This window comes from Rhineura floridana, chromosome 20 (genome assembly GCF_030035675.1).
Source record: "Rhineura floridana isolate rRhiFlo1 chromosome 20, rRhiFlo1.hap2, whole genome shotgun sequence".
Taxonomy (NCBI): domain Eukaryota; kingdom Metazoa; phylum Chordata; class Lepidosauria; order Squamata; family Rhineuridae; genus Rhineura; species Rhineura floridana.
Genome location: NC_084499.1, coordinates 19,476,640 through 19,498,299, shown reverse-complemented (window position 1 = coordinate 19,498,299; position 21,660 = coordinate 19,476,640). Strand labels below are relative to the sequence as shown.

At 45.5% G+C, this 21,660-nt stretch overlaps 1 protein-coding gene across 2 annotated transcripts in view; it reads right to left on the bottom strand.

The window, feature by feature from the left end:
- The window catches only part of PKN3 (protein kinase N3), a 30,477-nt gene extending 11,025 nt beyond the window's left edge, over window positions 1-19,452 (bottom strand). Inside the window, exons 1-13 of one of the 2 annotated variants that reach the window (XM_061603553.1) lie at window positions 19,358-19,452; window positions 12,349-12,631; window positions 10,030-10,181; window positions 9,308-9,440; window positions 8,196-8,347; window positions 7,559-7,760; window positions 6,384-6,575; window positions 5,898-6,007; window positions 4,878-5,021; window positions 3,930-4,005; window positions 2,638-2,827; window positions 1,997-2,114; window positions 1,582-1,649 (exon numbers count right to left, since the gene is read on the bottom strand). In XM_061603553.1, the coding sequence (XP_061459537.1) occupies window positions 1,582-1,649; window positions 1,997-2,114; window positions 2,638-2,827; window positions 3,930-4,005; window positions 4,878-5,021; window positions 5,898-6,007; window positions 6,384-6,575; window positions 7,559-7,760; window positions 8,196-8,347; window positions 9,308-9,440; window positions 10,030-10,181; window positions 12,349-12,592 (1,781 nt within the window). In that variant the 5' untranslated portion in view covers window positions 12,593-12,631; window positions 19,358-19,452. Of the gene's footprint in view, window positions 1-1,581; window positions 1,650-1,996; window positions 2,115-2,637; window positions 2,828-3,929; window positions 4,006-4,877; window positions 5,022-5,897; window positions 6,008-6,383; window positions 6,576-7,558; window positions 7,761-8,195; window positions 8,348-9,307; window positions 9,441-10,029; window positions 10,182-12,348; window positions 12,632-19,035; window positions 19,330-19,357 lie in introns of those variants that run through there. The other variant, XM_061603552.1, reaches the window with a different exon arrangement.
- Window positions 19,453-21,660: the final 2,208 nt, after the last annotated feature.

Below are 21,660 nucleotides of genomic sequence, written 5' to 3'. Positions count from 1 at the left end.
TTGGGGGAAGCTTTCAGACAAAGTAACTGCAAAGGGAGTGAGGCGACAGCAGGGATGGGAGTATCTTTGGGAGAAAGGGGTGAGTGGGTGGGATGGTTATGGAGGTCGAAAAAAAGGGGGGGAGGACTGATCAAAATGGGATTGGAGGATTGGAGAACTGATAGGCCCAGATTACAGCAAAACTCTGTCCATCATGTTACGAGCAGGTACCACCAAGCCAGGAAATGAGAGATAAGGTAGGTTTTAAAGAAGAAGCGGCAACAGGTGCTGCGGAGAGCATTCGGGTTGCCGCAAAACAGTTACCAAGGAAACACCAGACAGTAAATTTCAAGGGCCTCTTGCAGGGTGGGAAGGGAGAGGCAGGAGAAAGGTATGTCCTCAGGAGGCCCCCAACATCAAGGCCTTAAGAATGGCCCGTGTCAGGTCAAAAGTCAATCTAGTCCAGCATCCTGTTCTGACAGTGCCCAACCAGATGCCCCAATGGGAAGTCTGCAAAACAGGAGCCGAGTGCAACAGCAGCAACTCTCTTCACTTCTGATTCCTAGGAACTGGTACACTGCCACCAACAGTGGAGGTAGAACATAAGAACATAAATAAGTGCCCTGCTGGATCAGGAGAAAAGGCCCATCTAGTCCAGCCTCCTGTTCTCACAGTGGTCATCGAACAGGTTCCCCAAAGGCCATCTAGTCCAGCCTCCTGTTCTCACAGTGGCCGAACAGGTGCCCCAAAGGGAAGCCTGCAAGCAGGACCAGAGCGCAACAGCAGTGCTCTCCCCACCTACAGTTCCCAAGAAACAGCGGAGGGAGAGTGTAGCCACTGTGGCTCGTAGCCACAGATAGCCTTCTCCTCCAGGAATTTGCCCTTTTAAATCCTTTTAAAGCCATGTGGCCATTGCTGCCTCTTGTGGAGCAAATTCCATACATAGAACACAGAAAAGCACCACCTCCCTCGGAAGTACATAGTTCTCCTCCTCCATTTTAGCCTCACAACAACCCAGCGAGGTATATTAGGATGAAAGACTGCGGCCATCTTCACAGCATACATTTATTCTGGTACTATTCCACTTTAAGCAGCCATAGCTTCCCCCAGAGAACCCTGGGAAGTGTAGTTTGTGAAGGGTGCTGAGATGTGTTAGGAGACAATTCCCACCATTCTCTGGGAAGAGGCACTGAGTGTTAAAATGCTCAGGGAATGGTAGCTCTGTGAGGGGAATTAGGGGTTTCCAAACAACTCTCGGCACCCTTCACAAACTATACTTCCCAGGATTCTTTGGGGGAAGAAGCCGTGACTGTTTAAAATGGAATAATAGTGGAATAAACGTGTGGTGTGAATGTGGACTGTTACTGGCCCAAGCAAGCTTTATGGCTGGGTGGGGATTTGATCCTAGTCCGACTCTCTAACCACTATACCACACTAGCTCTCATATTATGCACATATATAAACACACCTATTAGTACTGATTTGTTTAGGCTCATCTCCACAATCAATTATTGTTTTAATTTTTTTTTATTAATTATAATGAACATACAAGAATTGACCCACAAATCCACTGGCATCCTCTTCTCCTACTCTGGTACTCACCCAGCGGTACCCTGGCTTGCCTCTTGCGAACCACAGATATGTCCATCTCCATGTAACCTGTTCAGATTCTGAAATCGTAGGAGAAAAGAAAATCAACCGCCGCAAGACAAGCTTTCCAGTGGGGTTGATAGAGCCCTATAGGAGCAGAAGACAGACCCACCTAATGCGGCACCTAATTTGATACCTATTCGGACATCTGGAGGGCTTCTATTAACTTATATGTTTAACTTAGGATGGATGCACTAATGGTTATTGTATCCTTAATATAAGCCAATGGTGGGCTTTTAAAAAATTATATATTATTTCTTTTCCCTTCCTTCTTTCTTGTTCTCCTTTTCTTCCTCTTTGCTAATAAAAAAAAATATTATTTTTTAAAAAATTGAAATACAGCCACCACAGCGCCACCACAACTTACCACAGGATCCAAAGGAGATGGAGATGTCACCGGCTCCTTGGGAGAAGATTCCAGGAAGAGGCGCGGCGGCTTGGGAGGGGGCTCATCATCAAATGTCAGTTTAACCATCGGGTAGTCACTGCATGTTGAGAGACATATATATATTTAAGGGGCCTGTCTCTCAAATTTCTCTCAAAGGTAGACATCAAAGCACTGGTAGAGTGCCAACGATACAGAGGAAGGGGATCTTAGCTAGGGATGGGGGAGAATATTTGCTAAATCAGATTTATTACCGGATTTTGACATACTCTGACAATCCACATTGTTTTCAGACCTGCATTGATTTCTCGCAGCAGGTCACAGCTGTCATCGGCATTATTATTTTTAAAAAGAGAAGAAAATCTGTTCCAAACTTTACTTTATTGTATTCGTAATCAGCTTCCCTCTAAACTGATGCATTCTTAACTCAGCATCAGCCTACAGTTTAAGCAGGGAGGTCTAAAACATCTGCAGGGCACCAGGATGGTGAAGGCTATCAGTGAATTCTGTATCACCAGCCATTTCTGCATATCACGCTTAACGGGGGGGAAAATGAGATGTGTACTTAGATGAACTTGGAAGCGCTCTCCGTTTGTTGGCACCGGTCAGAATCTTTGAGTTACCTGGACACCGTTGCCCCCGGATCAACTCGACTCCGAGAAGGGGGTGGAGAAGCGATATCTGGACACATGGAATCCCGAAGAGGGGGGCTCAATGTACTTAGGGAACTGCAAGGGGGCAGGAAGTTCATCATCAGACGCCCCCAGGTGGCAATGTTGATATTCATCTGAGAGGCTCGGAGAAACTCTTTGCCTGCAGAAACCAGAATTGAAAACCTGCCGAAATCAACCTTCAAAGATGGTGGGTTCCCCTCCCCATTTTCATTCATCTCCTGAAGAACCGCTGAGATTATTATTATTATTTATTACATTTGTATATTGCCCCATAGCCGAAGCTCTCTGGGTGGTTTACAACAATTAAAAACATTAAAAACAAATATACAAATTTAAAAACACATTTAAAAAAAACCCAATTTAAAAACACATGCTAAAATAAGATAAGATAAGTCTACCGCCGATAGCCAAGACATTGCAGAGGATTCTAGGGTATTTTGGGGTTACCGGGGGATAGAAACTGCCTAAACCAGGGGTTACAAACAGTGATCCATGACCTTCATTCCAGTGGTCTGTGCACGTCTGCATTAAATATTCAAACTGATTTTTAATTATATTGTTATTACTTATTTTATTTCTGATATTGCCGCCCTGGGCTCCTGCTGGGAGGAAGGGCGGGATATAAATCAAATAATCAAATAAATAAATACATAAAACAATATTTTATTGCATTACAATTTGAATTCTAGGGAACGCAAATTGTAATGCAGTGAAATACAACTTGAGAAATAACAGAAGCAACACAGACACAATTAAAAACCATACAGCACCTAGCACAACACATTATGATTGCTGCAACAGGCAGAAAAATCATTAAGGGGTCCACCAAGATCATCTGCAATTTTCAAATGATCTGTGGAAGAAAAGTTTGGGAACCACTGGCCTAAACCTTAAGAACTATCTAATATTGTTACCTTGGGGGGGGGGAGACTGTATGCTCTAAATGCCTTGGGAGTTGGCATCACTCGGTGCTGAAAAATGTGTGTGTTTGCAGAACAGCCATTGTCAACATGGTGCCCACCAGATGTTTTCAACTCTGACTCCCATCATCCCTGGCCATTGGCCATGATTGCTGGGGCTGATGGGAGTTGTGGTTCAGCCACGCCTGGAGGGCCAAAGGTTCCCCACGCCTGTCGTAAAGCAAGGGGTCCAATCATCTACGAGGAGAGAGAAAAGGGATGCCATCGACATCTGCCCCCAATCCAGGTGTGGCGCCCCACCTGGCCTCCTCACCCTCTTACCTTTTTGTTTGGGGAAAATGCGCTTCTGACGCTGCAACCTAGACCGGGTCTCAATCACAGGGTTCGTGAATGTGACCTGCGGAGGAAAGGCAGGGGGAACAAATTAAGGATGTGCTAGAATTCCACCCAATCTGGATTTTCCATTTATTCACTTATTCTCTACCGTAGCAGATCAGATTTTTATGTAGTGATCTTCTGTGGTTATTTTCAAAAACGCCTCTAAAGCACTGATATTAAGAACGATAATTTGATCGACATTTCCTTTCAAGATATCGATATCTCCTTGCAAATTATTGATATTTCCTTTAAAATTATCAATCTCAATCTCAATTTTTTTTTTTTTGCGAGGGAAAAACCGAATCGGTAAAGGCAGCAGCTAGTGGACAAAAAATGAATTCAGATCGATACCAGCTTGTTAAGGTCGATGGAATGAGTTGACACTGGCCAATGGATCTCATCCCTAGAAAAAACTGGGGTGTGGAACCTTTTTTCAGCCAAGAGCCTCTTTTCCTTCTGAGTAACCTTCTGGGGGCCACAACTGTACCTTTGTACAGTTGTTTCTGCACACCTGCACACACACACACACACTCCATCCCAGGCACGCAAAAGCCATTATCGGAGTTCACATCCCAGTGAGGCAAAAACCACTCAAAGCGGGCGCAAAGCCAGTGGAGGGTGACGCCTGGAACAGACAGAGAGGGGCTGCATTTTGCCCCCAGTCCTCAAATTCCTCACCCCTAAAATGAAGGATAGAAATGGTGCGTTTCCCTGAGGATGGGACCAAGGTGCCTCAACTTGTGGATTTCAAAATGGATTAAAAAACCCCAAAACTATGTTCCTCTCCTCCTCCAAACAGCCCAGTTGGCTTGCATATCATTCCCCTAGAGTTACAAGGCTCGACCTCTCTGGGTTGAGAGCCCACATTCCGAGAGCATCCAGCTGCTTTACCTCTGCAAAGAGCGTCCCTTGGGGCTCAAGGGGGACACACAGGCCATGGCACTCATTATCAAGGAAGTCGTCCAGGCGCAAGAACTTCACTGCACACAGCTCCCGCCAGTCACGCCAATAAACAGAGATTTCCAGCTCTCGAGACTGGACAAGAAAGGAAAAGTTAAGGACGCTATAGATTTCACACACCCACGTGCTGGTTAGAGCCCCCGTCTTGGGCAGATTGCCTGGCCTCCTGTTATCTACTCTCTAACACCAGTAATATCTCGCCTGGACTACTGCAGTGCATTACACTCAGGGCTCCCCTTGAAGACTGTTCTAAAGTGGCAGTCAGCTGCAAAAATGCTGCAGCTGGCTTGCTGGCTGGGCACAATTCAAAGTGCCCCTGTTCCCCTTTAAACCCTTGAATGGCTTGGCACCTGTCGCTTTCAAGGGCCACCTTCTCCCCTAAAACCTCCCCAAGCAGTAACAGCAGCCTCTGGAGCCTTTTAGCTGACGCAAGGCAGGCGTTGACCAGAAATGGCGTCCTCAGTTGTAGCATCCTGTCCCTGCAACTCTCTCCCCAAGGAGTCTCATCTGGTACCATCCCATTGTTTTGGCCCCAGGGGAAGGCCTTTAAAAATATAACTGTTCATGCCTTTTAGATCTGTCCGTTCTTATGAGTGCAGTGTAGCTGATGTCTGCAGGACCATGGCAACCCAGAGATCACTGGGCAGAATAATGTTTTTCTCCTCAGCTGTTCCTAGAATGTTTTGTTTTTCTTTGTATTCTTTTGATGTGTTTGCTATCCTGGGCTCCTTCGAGCGGAAGGATGGGATATAAATTTTAATAATATTATGAAGAAGTTGGGTTATGACCCAGGAGAGCCAGGTTGTGATTCCTGCTCAGCCATGATGCTCGCTGGGTGATCTTGGCTCTGTCACTCTAAGCCTAACCTACCTCACAAGGCTGTTGTGAGGATAATGGGGGAGGGGAAGAGAACCACATATGCCAGCTTCACACCCACCCACCCACACTTACTCTATCCAATTCGATGATAAATGTTTGGTCCCAGGCTTGGTTGTTAACTGGTCCCCAGTTTGTCTGGCCAACAACCTTGCTGTCTACCTTGAGCACTGCAAGAACTTCACCTGCATCATATGAGAAAAGGAAAGTCACCCAGGGGATCTTATGAGATCCAGAGTACGTATCCGGCAACGGAATGGGGGAGACCCCATCCCTGAAAGACCACCAAAGTTAGTCTTCCATCAAGGCAGGACCACTGGAAGGAAGAAAAACACGCTAGCAGCAATTCTCACAATCCAGCAATACCGGCAAAAGCATCCCACCCACAACCTGATTTCCAAATAGGAAAAGAGGAGAAATTTGATGATAGGTGAACCCCCCTAATCCGCACTTTTTCTAAAGGCATTGACAACCAGCGCTGAGACAGAGGTACAGTATATACCAAAAACAAATGTCGAAAGGACTCCACCGAGCAACTGAACAGGGGATCCCAACACTCACTGCACAGTTCTTCATTCAGAATGTGTTTCCCCAGAGCACATCGGCTGTGCAGACTCATGCCAACCCTCGTCCAGGCCATGGGCTTTGAGTCGCTGGGGCTCCCGTAGATGGGCGTTGAACTGACCGCTCGGGAACGGCCAGGAACCCTCTCCAGCACATCCTGGCAGCCCATCAGTCGCACTTCCAGCGTCCCTGAGGAAGGATATCAGTGGCAAAGAACAGGAAGAATCACTTGCAACAAATGTTTTAGGAAGCGCATACAGGTCAGGGGTCAGGAAGCCTCAGGCCTGGGGACCAAATGTGGCCCTCCAGACCTCTCTATGTAGCCCTCAGAACTCTTTATGGGCGACACCCTTCACTGGCCTTTCCTTTGAGCCTCAAGCGTTTTTGCTGGCCTGAATGTGTCCTTGCATGTGATAATGTCTCTTTCTCACTGGATGGAGGAGGTGTGTACGTTAGGGATGGCATCCGTTGGCCAGCGCCGGTTCAAAAGCATCCCGTCGACCTAACAGGCCAGTATTGATTCAAGTTTGTCCTTTGTCCACCAGCCACTGCTTTTACCAAACCTTTTTTCTCCCCCGCGGAAAATATTGGTATGAATATCAGCATTTTAAAAATATTTTGCAAGGAAACAAATGAATTAAAGAAAATATCAATAAGGATGTCAATATTAATATCAGTATTTTAGAGGCAGATTAAAAACAAAACGTTTTCAAAAATACCGGCGGAAAATCTTTACATAAAAATCCAATCTGTGATGACAGAGAATAAGCAAATTAATGGAACATCTGGCACCAAATCCAATTTGGGCAGAATTCTACCGCATCCCTAGTATGTGAAACTACCCTACAGTATGAAAGCAAAATTTACATGTGTTGCTCCTCCCACTTCTGCCTCTGGCCCCACCTACCACTGGCTTACAGCCCTCCAAAAGGTTGCCCAGAACGGAATGTGGCTCTTGATATCCCACCTTTCCTCCAAGGAGCTCAAGGTGGTAGACATGGTTCTTCCCCCTCCCCATTTTATCCTCACCACAACCCTGTGAGGTAGGCTAAGCTGAGAGACAAGCCTCTTAGTGTCCTTCAACGCTGAGTGGGGGGGATTTGAACCCAGGTGCCACAGTCTGACTGCAGCTCCACACAGCTCTCCAAACTGCTGCCCCCAGCCCAAGTTACCTGTAAGCGCTGCGGGTTTGATCAAGGGGGAAAATGGCTGCCCACTGCTGCCTGGCGGAGGCCCCAAAGAGGAAATGTTCATGAGCTCCTGCTTGATGAACTCCCGCTTTGGGTGACAGGTAGGCAAATTGCAGAGGAGATGCTCGAGGGAGAGACGCAGCAGATCGATCTTCTGCAAGGATTCCTGCAGACGTGCCTGAGCCTGGAAGGAAGGAAGGAAGGAAGGAAGGAAGGAAGGAAGGAAGGAAGGAAGGAAGGAAGGAAGGAAGGAAGGAAGGAAGGAAGGAAGGAAGGAAGGAAGGAGAGAGAAAAAAGTAGATTGGTTTGAGGGCTGTGGGGAAAAAAAGTTTTGTTGTTGCACCCTCTTCCCCCAAAGAATCCTGGGAATTGTAGTTGATTAAGGGAGTTGAGCGCTGTTGGGAGATCCCAAATTCCCAGAGCGGTTTAACAATCCATTTCTCTTCCCAGGGAACTCTGACAATTGCAGCTCTGTGAAGGGAATGGGGGGGGGCGCCTCCAACCAACTATCAGCACCCAGAACGAACTGAACCAAGTTTTGGGGGAAGCCTCCTTGACAGCCTCACTGAAGGCGAGGGCTACGGACGAGGGCTAGGGCTCACCTGCCCAGCTTGCTTACCTCAGCCAACATTTTCCGGTCCAGCCCGCGCCTGCTGCCAAGGATCTTCACCACATTCTTGGCCCCTTCCGCTACCGCAGCTTCGACATGCAGCCGATGCCGCAGTTCCTCCAGGCGCAACTCGAGGGGACTGAACGGGCCTCCCTCTCTGGCTGGCAAAATGGGAGGCAAATGGGAAAAACAAGATGAGCAATTCTCTGGGGAAGGGGCCGTAGCTCCGCAGCAGAGCATCTGCCTTACATGCAGAAGGTCCCGGGTTCAAGACCCAATGGCATCTCCAGGTAGGGCTAGGAAAGACCCTGCCTGAAACCTTGCAGAGCTGCTGCCTGTCAGTGTAGACAATACAGAGCTACATGGATCGTCTATCAAGCTAAGGCAGCTTCCTGTGTTTGTAACCTGGAAATTCTGCACCTTCAGAAATGAACCGGGGTTGTCTGGAGTTTGGTACGGGTGAACAATCCAGCACCTTGAGAATCCCTGCTTTTGTTTTTTACTCGTTTTAAAGCAGAAAACAAGTTTCTGGTCCTTATTGCCTGCAAAGCAAGAACCGAAAGTGTGTCAGCAATTCCAGGTAACTCTGAAGCTGTTTTCAGTAGGATTTCCAATGTTTAGGGAGTGGGTTCCTTTACAGTGTCCGTCGTAGCTATTTGCCCCTTCCTACGACTAGCAGAAATAAAATAAATTATGCAAAATAATGAAACATTTGCAAATAGCTATGGAGCGCTAGATGGACCAACGCTCCAACTCCGTATAAGGCAACTCCCTATGTCCTTCCTTAATTAGACCCTTTATTCAGAACCACGAGGAAAGGATAGATCAGATTTGTTTATTTCTTTCATTGATGTGACAGCCATGAGGACTAGAACCTTGCTTTACCCTTAAAAGACAGAAGCATCGCTCAGTGGCAGAGCACCTGCTCTGCATGCAGAAGGTCCCAGGTTTAATCCCCAATGGCATCTTTAGATAGGGCTGGGAAACACTCCCTGCCTGAAATCCCTGGAGTGCGGCTACCGGCCAGTGTAGACAATACTGAGCTAGCTGGCCTGGAGCTGTTTCTGGCCTGAAAGATAGCCTCCAAAAACTGCCAGCCAACGCCCGGTGTCATCTCATACCTGCCGGATCCACCGTGTCGCCTTCTGTGCCCCCTACCGCCTGGGACACCTTCACAATCTGCATGCGGATCAATTCGATCTTGGTCTTGCTCTCGTGCAGCATCTGTTCAGCGGTTGCCAGGAGCTTCCGTTCCTGGCCAGGAAGGACAAAAAAAGGTGATGGCTCAGCCAGCCAAAGGGCACCCATAATTATAAGACACACTTAGTGACACCCAGCCATCAATTTCCTGTGCTTCGGGCTCAAAGCAAGCACCCGAGAGAAGGGCAAAGGCTTTTCCCCTCCAAGTGCCTCTATGGTCCCTGCTAGTCCTGCCCATTCTTCTCTGGCTCCTCCCATTCGGCTTCTCCCAAAGAATTCTGGGAACTGTAGTTTGTGAAGAGCGCTCAGAGTTATTCTCACGGAGCTACAATTCCTGGAACGGTTGAACAATCCATCCCTCTTCCCAGGGAACTCTGGGAATTGTAGCTCTGTGCGGGGAACAGAGGTCATCTAACACCACTCAGCACTCTTCACAAACTACAGTTCCCAGAATCTTTTGGAGGGGGGAAACCAAGACTGTTGAAAGTGGTGTCAAAGCACTATAAATGCATAGTGCAGACGGGTCCACAGCTGAAAGCTCACAAATAATAACGAAAAATACTTTACAGCATCTCATAAAAATGTGCAACTCCAACAGAAATCTCCACCCAAGCTGGGGGGGGAGGGGAGGTGACTGGCTGACCTTTGTGGTGCTGGAATACATCTGGATCAAGTTCTCCGTGCCATGCTTCACCTTCATCTCAATGTGAAGCTGCTTCTTCAGCGCCCCGATCCTCCTTGACGCCGGGCCCGGGCTCTTTCCCCAGACGCAAGGATCAGGGGACACCTTTTCATCTGTAACAACATCAGGATCGGGCCAAGATGGGCCCAGTTAATCCACCATTCCATTTCCCCCCACAGCATTCAACTGGATACCCCTTGGTAGCCCACAAGCCAGGCATGAAAATCAAAGTCTTCCCCTTATTTTGCAGAATTTATGCACGCATTTGTCTGTTTTAACTTGTTAACTGCCCTTCCCCTCACAGTCCCAATGTGTCCTTGAAACTCTGATCATGCGTCTTGCTTTGCTGGACAGAGGATAGAGAAGAGCATGTGTAGCTACTAGCTTGCCGCACAAAGGTTGCATTTGTGGCCCCGCCCACTTTTGCCTCTGGTCCTGCCTACCCCTGGCACGCGGCCCTCAGAAGGTTTCTCAGAAGTGAATGCGGCCCCTGGGCTAAACAAGGTTTACCACCCCAAGACTTAAGACCACAATTAAAACTGGAAGAAGGAGATGGACGCCTGTTCATCTTAGCCAGGCTTCTTTGGTGGATTGTTCTTGGAGTCTGTTTAAATAAGTTTCGCTGTTTAGGCAAGCCTGCAATTTTTGTACACGGACTTGCTTTAAAACTACTGATTTTTGATACATTGTATGTATTTTGATACCTTGTATGTCTACAAGTTTCTGAAGTTTGAAGTTATCTCTGTTTATTATGCTTTTGCTTATTTATTTAATTTGTTAGTCACTTTTCTTCACAAGAGGGAACCCAGAGTGACTTACAATCAATAAACTAGCTGGATACATTCCTGTAAGACTTCATTTCTACTTGGAAGGAGGTGGAAAAGCCACCTCAAGTGGAAGTTCAGGACAGTATTATTTTTTAAGCCGATGCTAGTCAGACACAAAACAATGAGAAATGTACGTTGATCGTTTTGGTGTTGCAGAAATTTTCTGGTCAGGAAAAGAACGCAGAACATGAATATATGTCTGGAACAATTACAGAGCTGGAGTGATGCTAAACAAATGCACTGCCTCTTCTTTGTTTTGATTTCCAATAGGGATTTATATAAACATTTTTATAAAGCACACTTTGTTTAGAATCTTTGTTCATAATGGTTATAATCTTTTTAACAACCTCAAATTGCGTTCTGTTATAAAGAAATGGCAAGTTATGTATATCAAGATTTTACATGTAGTTTTCTTATTTTTTATTTGTACAACTGCATAGATGTGTAAAACCTTATTTCTTTTCTTATTTATTGTATTTTTTATTCTATTATTTCTTTTACGATTCGGCACGGCACCTGAAGCGGATGGAAGTTGGAGATAAGCAACATCTTGAGGGCCACAGGTCCCCCCCCAAACACACACACACACATACTGCTGATATATATCATTTAGTATCAGAGCTGCCCAGCCAACTCCCACACAGTCAGACCCCAAAAATCCATTCCCCATCAGCCTCCCTCAATTCTACATGCTCAGTGCATGCCACCCCTGTAAGGATGACCAAATCTGTCAATTTTGGTTTCTCATTTTTCCAGTCTTATGATCAGTTCTCCACATCATTTTGGGATTTATTTATTTTTAACCCCTCGTGAAAATTCATTGGCATTTTAGTGCAAATTCCTCCCAATATGTGCATTTTTGCAAAGCAATTTTCCCTAATGTAATGCATTCTTGTATTGCTATGTTCATAAATATATGCATTTTAGGCACACTTTACCCTAGTACAGGGTGCCCAACCAGTGGTCCACGAGCTTCATTCAGTGGTCCACGGCATGTCTGTGAAAAACACAATCTGAATTCTATATATTTCTACGGAATTCAAATAACAATACAAAAAAAATACAATATAAGAAATTTTAAAAGCCAATAAAAAGCAATTAAAAATCATACAGCATCTAGCACGGCATGTTACAACGGCAGAAAAAAAATCATTAAGTGGTCTGCCAAGACCCTCCGTGATTTTCAAGTAGTGCATGAGGGGGGGGGGAAATTGGGAACCGCTGTCCTAGATGGTGCCGCCTAGGCCAGTAATTGGAGCACAGAAAGCAATTTCACCCCACCACGTGCATTATTGTTTGCATTACTTTCAGAATTGCACCGAAACATTTAGAGAACTACACATTTCAAAAGATGGCTGTGTTTTCAGTTCTCGTATTGTTTCAGAAAGTGTGGTTTAGGCAGGTTTGTTTTTAAATACATACTGAATCAACTTTCCCCCGCTTCGTTCCTCACCTGTCCTGGCCACCTCTGTCTCTTTTACTACAATCCTGGCATTGAGGTCCTGGAGTTCCTGATGCAGCTGTTCCAACTTGCAGTTGGACGATTTTAGCATGCCTTCCACATGCACCAGATTCTTTTTGTCGGTGGTGACCCGACGCAGATTCTCAGCTCCTTCCTTGATTTTTAGCTCCTTCTGGATGGCCCTGCGTATGACCTCCTTCTCGCTCTCCAGTTTCTGTTGGAAGCCCGGATCCATGACGTCCACCCTGTGGCGCAACTGCTGGAGACAGCCACCCTACATACAGCCAGTCCAAATCAGGAGAAAGAGAGAGAATGACAAGTTGTACAAAATACACCTTGTGGACCATATGCAGTGTTAGTTCTGCTTAGTTAAAGGGTGGGTGGATCTGTCGATTTTGGTTCCTCACAATCTTTCTGATATTTATTTCTTTTACAGTAGACCCTCGCTATAACGTAGGGGTCAGGGGACAAAGGATGCATCCACATTATAGGGGTTCCGTGTTATAATGAAAACTACGGTACAGTATACAGTATCGTACTCGGGGACATCGTCAGACCCGCAGTATACCTGAATCCATGGTACAGTGAGCTGCATTATAACAAGCTTCCACTCTATTTTATTTGTTAAATTTTTATGCCACCATTCCTCTCGAAAGAGCCCAGGGCGGCAAACATATCAACAAAACCATTTAAGAAGAAAAAGAAAAGCATTCTAAAAGCAGTTAAAAACTTTCTAAAACACAGTTGCAGTTAAAAACCATTATAAACATCAAGTTTGGTTCTGCACAAATCCACATCAGCTTGCCATTTAAAAAAAAAAAGTCCTCATGAAAATTCATCAGCACTTTCGGGCGAATTTCTCCGTTACTCACACAGTTTTGCAAAGCAATTTTCCCTAAGAGGATGCATTTTTGTACGTTATTTTCTCAAATAGATGCATTTTCATGCATACATTAAAGCATTCACAACCGTGTCCGCATTACTCGAGGGAATAACTGCATTGCAAAATTAAGGGAAGGGGGAGTTTTGGAAGCCGTTTCAGTTTGCATATTGATTCAAAAAGTACACTCTAGGTAGGTTTGCTTTTAAATGCCAACTAAATCTAACTGCTGTTCCATCCTTACTCAGAGCAGAGCCACTGAAAATAATGGCCATGAGTCTGTTAGGTCTATTAAGTTCAGTGGCTCTATTCTAGCTGGATCTAACCTAATATAAGTTTGGTTAGGGAAGTAACTGCAACATTTGTTATTCTGTGACAAAAGTAGAACTTGGCTGGATACAACCATGTGTGGTATAGTGGTTAGAGTGGTGAACTTTGACATTGGGAGACAAGGGTTCAAATCCCTGACTCGCCCATGAAGCTCACCGGGCGACCTTGGGCCAGCCACCAGTTCTCAGCCTAGCCTACATCACAGGGTTGTGGTGAGGAGAATATGGAGAGGGGATGAACTATGTACACCACCTTGAGCTCCTTGGATGAAATATGTGATATTAATGCAAAAAGAAATTAGTGTGGAGTCACCATGCCTCATTCATGCACATTTAATGGGGGCAAAGGGGGTGTCCATCATCTATCTGCAACTCTCCTGGGTTTTCCTAGTGATTTTTTGATAGTGCAAAAAATAAAATAAAAATTTAAAAAAGCCAGAATTGAAGTGCGATCTCCATGGGTGTGAATAGCTCTCAGTTAAGCTCTCCTGTCTTTTCAAGGAGGTACAATTCCGACATTTCCCCTGACATTCTTGGGGAGGGGGTGGGTCAACTGTATTTATTTATTTATTATTTGATTTATATTCTGCCCTTCCGCCCAGCAGGAGCCCAGGGCAGCAAACAAAAGCACTAAAAACTTAAAAACATCATAAAAATAAACTTTAAAACACATTAAAACAACACATCTTTAAAAACGTTTCTTAAGAAAAGCTTTCAAAACATTGTCTAAGATTAAAAACATTTTTAAAAAAGAAGGTTTAAGAACATATTAAAAAGCAATTCCAACACAGACACAGACTGGGATAGGTCTCAGCTTAAAAGGCTTGTTCAAAAGGGGAAGATCTTCAATAGGCGCCGAAAAGATAACAGAGATGGTGCCTGTCTAACATTTAAGGGGAGAGAATTCCACAGGGCAGGTGCCACCAACTGTATTGCTTTAACAAGTGAACGTCCAGAGGAGGGCGGGGAAACCCAGAAAATGGAAAACCAGCAGGACAAGAGAAGAATGAAATGGAGCATCCTGGAAAAGGGCATGGCTGGCTGGCTTGCATCCTGAAAAGGAATACTGCACACTGTGACATTTTGTTGCAATTAGGGATGTGAAGGCCTGGGGGCGGGGGATCAGAAAAACCACATCTCTAGTTACAGTTCTCACTTGTGTGTGTGTTTTCTACTTAAAGAAAGAAAATGTGTTTGACACCAGCTTGAAGCTAAATCAGGCAATCTGCTACGAACTACAACACACACGCAAAGGCTCAACATCCTGGATGTAGGAAGTTCACACCCAATGAGTAAGAAGACCAGGAGTTAAGCCAAAGTCCAAGAGTGGAAAGAAAACAAAGGTTTCAGCTGCAAACATCAAGCGTGGAGCCCCAAGCGTTCGAGCTAAATATTAACAGAGGGCAGGACAAATTCAGAGGTCTGTGTGCCCGGCTTCCAAGAAGCAGACAAAGAAGCCACAGTTTACCACAGTGCTGCTTTTAAAGGAATTATTGGGGTGTGAGAGAGGTGGGGTGTTTTTTTTTTTAATCACGTTCTAGTTCATAGCTGCTGTTCTCTGCTCCCTGCAACCTTGCCAAAGTACGGCGACAATAAATGACAGGAATGGCAGTGAACGGATCAAAGATGGGCTACCGCATTGTTCCTCTTCCAGTTTCAATGGGAAAAAAGAGGAACAGGCTTAAAAAGTTATCGCCTCGCCCCTGAGAACCCTGGGAACTATAGTTCCTTGAGGGTGGAGGTGGTGGAAGTTGAGATCTCCAACAGAGAAACTACAGTTCCTAGAATTCTCTGTGTGGGAAGCCATTTCAGCTAAGCTGGCATAAAGCCAGCATACATGTATAGCAAAGACTCGCATTTCTTTGTTTCTGAGAGGCATGCCCCACTATAATTTCCCTCTCTGCCATGTCTTACTTTGTCACTCTACGACTGAGGTGTAGCAGCAAGAGCATGAAGAGACCTGGGTTCAAATCCCAACTCGGCCTTGAAGGTTTTGTAAACATTCACTGTTTTTCAGCCTAACCTACCTCACAGGATTGTTGTGCAGTTAAAATGGGAGAAGGGTTAAACTTTCACATAGGCGCTGGAAATTGGTGGCTGATGACTAGGGTGACCCATGAACAATAACCCTATAGTTTGTATTGAATGTTAGTCCTACTCAAAGGAGACCCATTGAAACAGATGGACATGACTAACATAGGTACATTAATTTCAGTAGGTTTCCTCTGAGTAGAATTTAGTTGGATACAACAACCCTATAAAAATGAGCATCCGGGTTAATAGTATGAGGTGTTTACTGGGGCGTGCGGAGTCCTAGATTAAATTCCAGGTTAATCACGAATTATCTCACAGATGATCAAACAAACCATGGCTTGTTTCTCAAAAGTTTATTTTTTTCAGCCTTGCTTGTCTTGCACCTCAGTCATTTGGTGAGCATCTGGGATGCTCATCAAACAAACTATGGTTAAGGAAGAGTGCTGGGTTGACACTCAACACCAACCCATAGTTTAAACAAACCAAGGTTTGTCAGCCAATCAGAAAGCATGGCTTCAGATTGTGGTTTGTTGGCAGTAAACAAGCCATAGTTACATTTTTGGGCAGGGTTCACACATAAAAGCTAAGCCATGGTTTAGCATTATGTGCAAGCCAGACCATAGTGTTAGGCAGCCAATGTTGCAGTACGGTCTTCTTGTATACATCGCCAGGAAATTGTTGAAAGTGAGTGAGAGTGCGTTTGTGTTTGTGGGTGGGTGTAAGGGTGTGTAGATAGATTGAGGCATGAGTGTATTAGTGAGTATGACATTTTTGTGGGTAATAATAATAATAATAATAATATCCCACCCTTCCTCTCAAAGGGAGCCAAGATTCCTCCCAAAAGGAGATTCATACTGAGTGGAATGGAATCCTATTTTATGGATTTGGGTGTTTTTTCCGGTATATACTGCAATATTTTATTTTGTTATTCAATTTCCTTTATAAAACCGCTTTGCAAACTTTTCTGAGGAAGAGAAGCATATAAATTCTTGAAACAAACAATGAATAATACCCTGTCATTCTGTGAAAGAACTATATTATAGTTCTATAATATATTATACAGAGAGGCCAGCCCACATCTTTAATGTCTGTCGCATATAACTCTTCTTTTCAAAGAAGGCTCAATCTAGCCAAACTTGAGCACTTTAAATACTGCCAGTTTCAGTGGAACAGTTACATGCATGTTTAAATTGTTGCCACTGAAATAAATTAAATGCACTTTAAAAATTTTGCCTGGATAGCTCCCCAGCATGTAATGTTTCTCAAGAAATATTTTTTTGGGGGGGGAGGGAGTTTCTAAACTCTCCTAGCCGAGACAGGAAGAGAACACAGAAGAGGCATAGATTAAATCAAACAGGAGGTTGTGCAAAAAGTCAGTTTTTAGACAAAGCAATGACCTTCCAACTGACACGGAGGCCACCTTCCAACAGTCTCATTCACAAGAGGTTTCTCCCATCTAACTTTCTCCTAGCCAAAAGCACACAAGGGCCATGTAGATAACCTCAGGCTCATTTTCGACATATACGTTAGCTGTCCCGCAGCTAAATCACCGAGATTTGCACCCATCCCTCTGTGTCCTCCAGAATCTTCTAGCCCACATGACTGATCCCCAAAATAAACTGGGCTCCAAGAGCCATTCTGCTCACAGAACACCTGCAGCTAGAAAGTCAGTACTCATCGAACCAGCCAGCAAACCTCCTAAGCTGCTAGTCCTCATGGGCCACAGTAATAAGAGGCTAGCAGCTAATCAAGGAGATAAAAAACAGGACATTTTTTAAAAAAAGATTCCAGAATCCCTCCCCCCGCAATCTTTCCCCAATATTAGTCTCTTTCCTCGTCAATGCTCCACATCTGTTTTCTCAGCTGGCCTATCGCTGTCAAGGGCACGGTTTAGACATCCACACTTTTCTAGGTTCATATCTCCCTTGTGACCTCCAATCCTCTTTTCATCTTGCCCAAGGGTGGGGCACTTTTCCAGACTGAGGGCCACATTGCCTCAACAATAACCTTCCGGGGGCCACAGGTCAGTGGTGAGCAGGGCCAGGTGCAAAAGTAGGCAGAACAACAGATGTGACGCTTACCTTTACAGAGCAGGCAGCCATGCAAAAGTCAAAGGGGTAGAGGTTTGTTACACACACACACCCCTCTCCCCCATCCAGGCAAATAAGAGCCACTGTTGCAATCCAAGAACGCTTCCAATCAAGGAAAAGCCCTCACGGAAGGCATAGGGCAGGATACAGAATTTTAAACACGCATTACTACGACCTGCGAGACCAGGATTTGAATCCCCACACATCCATGAACCTCACTGGGTGACCTTGGACCAGCCACTGCCTCTCGGCCTCATGAAAACCCTATTCAGAGGGTCGCCATAAGTCGGAATCGACTTGAAGGCAGTGCGTTTACATTTATTAAACCAGCAGTTCCCAAATTGTGGTCTGTGGGCCACAGGTAGTCCCGCAGCTTCATCCCAGTGGTCCACAGCACATGCGCATTGAATGTTCATATTGATTTTGAATTGCATTTTGGCTGCTCTTTTATTCCTTAATATTGTACGTTATCGCGTTGCTGTTTGAACTGCAGAGAATGCAAACAGCAATGCATTAAAATGCAACATAAGTGACAAAAGAACAGAAATACGATTGGGGGAAAAATAATAATCATGCAGCACCCAGCGCAGCGCATTACAATTGCTACAAACCATGCCAAGACCAACAGCAATTTTCATGTGGTCCACAGGGGACAAAAAAGTTTGGGGAACATCACAGTAAAATCATACTTAGCATCGCAACCTAACCCCGCTCTAACCACTGGGTCTCACTCATTAACTTCATGGACTGATTTGCATTGATTTCAGTGGGTCTACTCTGAGTATCCACAACATACATCATAAAGCACGTAGTTTTCCCCAAAGGATCCTGGGAACTGCAGCTTGCTAAGGGCGCTGAGAATTGTACCTCTGTCAGGGGTAAACTACAGTTCCCAGGATTTTTGGGGGGAAGCCACGTGCTTTCAATGCGTGTTGAATATGCCTTAAATGTATGGTGTAGATGTCACCCAACACTGGCTATCACCCAGTATCTTTACACAGGTGGGGCATACACTGATTCCAGTGGGTCTACTCTGAGCGTGGCTAACATGGGCCATCATCCAGTATTCTTTACGCAGGAATCGGCGCCAAGGTTTTGAGTCAACTCCCCGAAATGAATGGCCTTAACTGAGCCATGTCCATTAACCTCAATGGGTCTACTCTGAGCAGGACCAATATTAGTCCCAGACCCAGCCTTTTCCTTCCAAAATAAATGCTCTCCCCCCTGTTTCCTCAAGAAAGAATCTGCCCCGCAGGGGATGCCCGGGGGTGGGTGGGCTGAGTTTGGAAACCCAATCCGGACTCCCCTCCGTCTTTCCTCTTCCCTCCTCCTCTTCCTTCCTCACCTGCTGCGTCTCCCCAGCCGCCATTGCTGCTATCCAAGCGCGGTCGCCCCAATTCTCCGGACCCGGCTTGCTAAACTCCCCCTGCGGACGCCGGGTCAACCCAATCCGGAGTAGCCACTCGTCTGTCGCCAGCAAAACTTTGTTCAAACTCCCACCGTTCCCGGGCAAAGAGGCTCCGAAGGGATCCGGCGCCCTCTGCTGGCTCACTCCGGGGGGAGCCCAGGCCCGCGACCGGGAAAGGATATACTCAAGGCTTGCCTCCCTCTCCCCCCCCCCGCCTCCAAAACTGGATTATTATCCCCCCACTCACCCACCGAGTCACCTTTTGCTCACAAAAACCCAAGTTTTGCAAGGGGTAAAGCGGTTGCAAAAATAGGTAAGAAATAAATGCAATGCGTCCTATAGGTGAGACGGACAAACTAAGCAGCAAGGGGGGGGCTGTTTAACAAGAGCTTTCCAGGTGGCTCTTAATTTGCTTTAATTAAAAATATACATATAATAATCTCAGCAAGATTTAAAGGCCCAGAGTGGCAGCCATGGCTAGCTTATCTGAAAAGTCAATTCAGAGTAGAAAATTGGTGCAACCCAGCACTCTCTGCATTCCCAGCGTGTATATCCTGCCTTTAAGGAGTGCAAGTTGTTTCCCCCCCTCACCCATTTTATTTCACAACCACCCTGTGAGGTAGGTTCAGATGAGAGGGTGTATACTCCACTGCTAGCAGCTCTCCAGGGTTTCAGACTTGGGGGACATTCCCGGCTCTGCCTGGAGATGCTGTTGAGGACTGAACGTGGAACCTTCTGCATGCAAGATGCTCAGTCACTGAGCCACTATGGCCCTTCGCCAACGAGCTGAGGGAGGATTTGAACCTGGGTCATCCCAGTCCGCGTCTAACCCTCTGGATCTCTACAGCACACGGGCTGGTCCAGAACCAAGTCAAGTCGATGACTGGAAGTGGTGGGAGAAGGCCCAGTGCATTGCAGGAGCAGAGGCTTCTCCAACTCAACGAGGGCATTGATAGAATCATAGTTAGAGTTGGAAGAGGCCTATAAGGTCATCAAATCCAACCCCCTGCTCAATGCAGGAATCCAAACCAAAGCATTCCCAACAGATGGTTGTCCAGCTGCCTCTTGAATGCCTCCAGTGTCAGAAAGCCCACTACCTCTTGAGGTAATTGGTTCCATTGTCATATGGCTCCAACAGTTAGAAAGTTTTTCCTGATGTCCAGCCAAAAAAGCTTCCTGCACCTTGAGCCCATTATTCCATGTCCTGCACTCTGGGACGATTGAGAAGGGATCCCGGCCCTCCTCTGGGTGGCAACTTTTCAAGTCCTCGAACAGTGCTATCATATATCCCCTCAGTCTTCTCTTCTCCAGGCTAAACGTGCCCAGTACAAAGACTGACACGCATCTTTACCCTTAGCTAAGCATGTGAACCCGAGCACTGAGTAACACACCAAACGACTGAACATCAGAAATGAAAACGCATGTAAAGAAAAAGAAACGGGCAGGTAAGGAGAGGGGAAGGGGTGGGTGGGGGGAGGGTCATACTTAAGGGGTCGCACACGGTTTTTGGTAATATGAAAACCCTAATAAACTACATCTTTTTTTAAAAAAACCTCAGTAATCAACTGATTGTTGGTTTTGTATTGTGTAAATGGTAAATCAGCTGGAGCTAAAATTTGATGGAGCAGCAGGGTTTTTTAAAAAAATGACATCAGTAATAATAATTCAGAAGGCATTTAATTAATTCCTGTTTTCCCCAGGTATTGTTGGCAGAAATATACTGTGCCTGACAACCTTGACATTATTAGCTGGGAGGATACATGATTGTTTTTGAACATTCAAATGTGTTTTTAAAAATTGTATTGTTTTAATGTTTGTTCTGGGCTGCCCTAGGATCCTTCAGGAGGAAGGGCAGAGTAGATTTATTTATTTATTGCTGCTACTGTTATTCAACAACAAAACTGCCTGGCTGCAGCATTTCCTAGGCAAAATTGTGAACCTGGAGACCTTTTAGTAACAAGGGACTAAATAAGCCTGATAAAGTAGAATTATATAATTGTAATGCAATAATTTTAATTGTTGTTAAGCCTAAAGGTTTAAATCAATCTTGATTCATCCGGCGAGTCTTAAGAGCAATCTGAAACAAGTTACTCAGAGGCAAATCCCATTGAACACAAGTGTGTTTGTAAGTGTGGTTAGGACCACATCCTTCCTAAGGAAAGAGCTGCGCTGAACACAGTGAGAATTACTCCCTCATGAATATTCAGAAGGCTTGTGCTGCTAATTGATTAAGTGGCACCTTGGCTTTCTAATGGTCTCCCTACCAAGACTGTTGCCCCCCTGGCTCAAATGTGGTCCTCCAGGCCTCTCCAGCTGGCCCTTGAGAATCCTATAATAGAGTTGGAAGGGACCTCTAAGGCCGTCTAGTCCAACCCCCAGCTCAGTGCAGGAATCCAAATTAAAGCATCCCCAGCAAGTGCGTGTCCAGTTGCCTCTTGAATGCCTCCAGTATTGTAAAGTCCATCACCTCCCCAGGTCATTGGTTCAATTGTCATACTGCTCTAACCATTAGGAAGTGTTTCCTGATGTCCAGTTGAAATCTGGCTTCCTATAACTTGAGCC